Here is a 3410-nt window from a genome sequence, read left to right on the forward strand (position 1 = left end):
TCACCAGGCTCGCACTGTACCACTCGGCTATCGAACCGGATGATGTCAGAAGAAACAAAACGCGACCAAGAAGCGTTGGTGGGTCGATTATCATGTTTTGCCATGGTAAATTTAAAAACATTGTTATGCTTGTCATTACTGCAAGCCGCCTTTCTGTGTGCGATGCGAACATGCAAAATGATTAATTCCACATTTTATTTCATGCTGCAGAACCTCAAATTTTCCGTTTTCACAGTTTGATGCAATGAATTATGTTTCTGACGAGGTTTTTGATAACGTCCCGCATGCCCTTAATTATTCATAAAAATAAAACGCTGTTGGTCATTTCGTTCAGTGCAATCATTGGCTTTAAAACGTCATCATTGAAATTAGAGGTACGGAATCTGTCACATGTTTGGTATACTTGTGTTTCAAGCTATACTTTCGAAAATGGTCGCAGTCTAGTTTTTGGAGTTTTTGTTATTCCATGCATATTTGTAATTGTAGGGTGAAATGGAACATTCCACCCACTAAAGCATCACTAGTAAATAAAGCAATAAATGAAGCGCATTCTCTTTAGTAATGTAAGATCCAAAAATGTGCATTTTCATAGTAGCGACTGAAATTGACAGTAGGACACTTTCAAATGTTCAACGCGCTCCAACAACGCCGCAGCAGCAAAACAGAAGGAAAGAAAACAATCCTAAAACGTAAACATCAAACACAAGAGAAAGTTGCTGCATCTGCATCTGCTGCTGGGTGCGTGTTATTAGTGCATTAGGTACAATGGTTTAGACTCGAAATTCAACGCGTTCAAATTGCAAAATTCCTATCCAATTAGTGTAGTAGTGTTATTATTTGAATGAAATTATATTCAAACGTCTGATTAGTGTTACATTTTGTGCTAACCGGTAGCGTCATAACAGTGCGTGAATATTCGCTTTTATGTAAACAGTACAACGGGAGCATTTAGTGAACTGGTGGGCAAAACTTTTTTTTTCTCATTTCAGGTAAAAATCATGGACGATGATACAATTTACAAGATTCTTCCGGTGCTTCTGTGTGCTTTGGCGATCCCAGTGTCCATGTTTTTTTGGATAGGGAATATTGCTTACTCTAAGCTAGCTAGTGATAATCAAGGTATAAATTGAATCCATGAAAAATTACGCCGTCTTCTGATGATTCATATTTTTTTTTCACTCACACGCAGATAACGTAATTCCCCCGACAAGATGGCTTTTCTCGCTCTTGGTGCCCCTTCTGTTGATGATGTACGGCCTGAAAAGGAAGGGAGTGAACAAATCCGGAGCTGCATTGGGATTTCTCTTTGCGATCGTGCTGTCCATCGCGTCGCACGCCTACCTGGCTTGCCTGGCTACGTTTTTCTTCAGCTCTAGCAGAGCTACCAAGTTCCGGGCGCACCTGAAGCGCAAGTTCGAAGAGGACTTCCAAGGTGGCGAAGGCCGCAGGAACTGGGCGCAGGTGATTTGCAATGCCGGAATGGCTACCCAGTTGGCTTTGTTGTATTTGTTGGATTGTGGGTACGGAGAGCGTCCGATTGATTTCGGACAGCTCTATCGATCCAGTTGGCTGGGCATTGCAGTTATGAGTGCCTTCGCATGCTCTAATGGAGACACTTGGGCCAGCGAATTGGGTACGGTTCTGGCGAGGGGTGATCCATTTTTAATCACCAACAGGAAACGAGTCCCAAGGGGTACCAACGGGGGTGTTTCCTTCATCGGGTTGGTAGTTAGTTTTCTGGGAGGTTTGGCAATAGGGTTGTCCTATTATCTGACGGTTCGCTACACAGTGGATTCAAAAATTCTCGAGCTTAGCCCCAATCAGTGGCCCGTCATAGTGTTCGGCGGAGTGGCTGGGCTTCTGGGATCCATTGTGGATTCAATCATCGGCGCTACCCTCCAATACTCAGGGGTTGACCCAAGGGGGAAGATCGTAGAGCGGCCGGGAAAAGGGGTTAAACATATTTGTGGCGTTAGGATTCTGGACAATCATAGCGTGAATCTCATCAGCAGCATAATCACAGCCCTGCTGATGCCATCAGTGGCTATGCAGTTTTGGAACCATTTTTGACGGGGGAAACTTTATTTTTCCTGGGGCGTCGTTACTTCAAGTGCTAATAATAATGTTTGTCATCTAAACTTTTTTTTACATCACAGGTCGACGATAATTTTAGGCTATAGCATGCTCCGTGTGGTTTCAATGGCGATTGCGATCTTAAAAGACTAATATATTTTTTGCAACCTGTAGTATTTGATAGTTGTTTTTTTTTTAGATGACCATCCACGACTTCTTTCAAAGTTTAGAATGCTAATAAATGCTTATTATAAAAAGTGCTTGAACAAAAGTTGTTGGGAATCACATATTTATCGAAACCGTAAAAAAATAATTGTTTATCAATAGTTATTGATTGTTTACAAATAGTTTTACTATTACACCAATAATTAGAGTGTACAAGTACTCTAATAAGCTTAGCTCCTCTTTCCAAACGCTCTTATAACATATTGAAGTGAATCGGTTTAGGTCGTTTTCGCCAAAAAGTTATGGTGCTCTACGGACACCATGAGCGTTAAAGGGTTAAATAACGTATTTTAGAAGTATATCATCGAACCCGTCACCTTCAGCATGGTCTTGCTAAATACTCGAGTGTTTATCGCCATGGCCTTCATGCCATGGTATATTTGACACATTCTACCGTGACGTTACAACGTTTTGACACTCTTTTGTCAGATTTTTCACTATAACTCGTAAATTCGATCGTAAACCCTCAAATATTTTTGCATATTCGGATTTCTTGTAAAATTTCCAATAAGTATGATCTGTTGAACAGTTAGTTTTCATCGGAAAAGTATGTTAGAAATGGGAATGTGTAGCGTGACGTTACAACGTTGTAACGTCACGCTACTCATTTCCATTGAACTTCCAACAGTTTGAAATTTGTATGGTGGTGCAATAAATTCTCTATTACTGCAATGAATCCGGAAGAAACGCATAGGGAGAATGGTTTTGTTTCTAATTTGCAACTTTTTGCCCCAGGGTACAAAACGCTGCGATTCGGAACAAGTGCAAGCCAGCGATTTGTCCATACAAGAAAAATGATTTTACCTCAAATGTGGTGGTGCCATCTCTGAGAAAAACAAGCTTTGATTTCCTCCTATTGCTTATCCTTTGACAGATACGCGTATTTCGACTACCACTTGTACCACTTGTCAAAGGATAAGCAATTAGGGCGGAATTAAAAGGTACGAAACTAATTACACTCATTCGAAGTACAACCAAATATTTTATTGTAACAATACCAACATAACCCTTTCATTAATTTATCAGAATTCGACGTTATTTTCTATCTATCTAGAAATATAAAAATGAATTTCTGTTTGCCTGTCTGACCCTTATGGATTCGGTTCGGAAAC

The 3410-nt window shown here is 40.4% G+C and overlaps 1 protein-coding gene across 3 annotated transcripts; it reads left to right on the forward strand.

Moving 5' to 3' along the window:
- The first annotated feature begins 487 nt into the window (after window positions 1-487).
- Window positions 488-2246, forward strand: LOC134284746 (transmembrane protein 19). Of its 3 annotated transcripts, none has more exons than XM_062843974.1 (3): window positions 488-738; window positions 990-1119; window positions 1190-2246. In XM_062843974.1, the coding sequence occupies exons 2-3, from the start codon at window positions 999-1001 to the stop codon at window positions 2068-2070; spliced, it is 1002 nt and encodes a 333-aa protein (XP_062699958.1). In that variant the 5' UTR covers window positions 488-738; window positions 990-998; the 3' UTR covers window positions 2071-2246. The 3 variants fall into 3 exon arrangements, with proteins under 3 accessions (XP_062699958.1, XP_062699957.1, XP_062699959.1); XM_062843973.1 differs by lacking the exon at window positions 488-738 and adding an exon at window positions 793-926; XM_062843975.1 differs by lacking the exon at window positions 488-738 and adding an exon at window positions 793-904.
- Window positions 2247-3410: the final 1164 nt, after the last annotated feature.

This window comes from Aedes albopictus, unplaced genomic scaffold (assembly GCF_035046485.1).
Source record: "Aedes albopictus strain Foshan unplaced genomic scaffold, AalbF5 HiC_scaffold_68, whole genome shotgun sequence".
Taxonomy (NCBI): Eukaryota; Metazoa; Arthropoda; class Insecta; order Diptera; family Culicidae; genus Aedes; species Aedes albopictus.

Excerpts from the sequence above, each read along its gene's own strand:
- LOC134284746 (XM_062843974.1), top strand. The coding sequence starts at position 999 with ATGGACGATGATACAATTTACAAGATTCTTCCGGTGCTTCTGTGTGCT. Across the intron at positions 1,120-1,189 it reads GCTAGCTAGTGATAATCAAG|ATAACGTAATTCCCCCGACA; the intron begins GTATAAATTGAA and ends ACTCACACGCAG.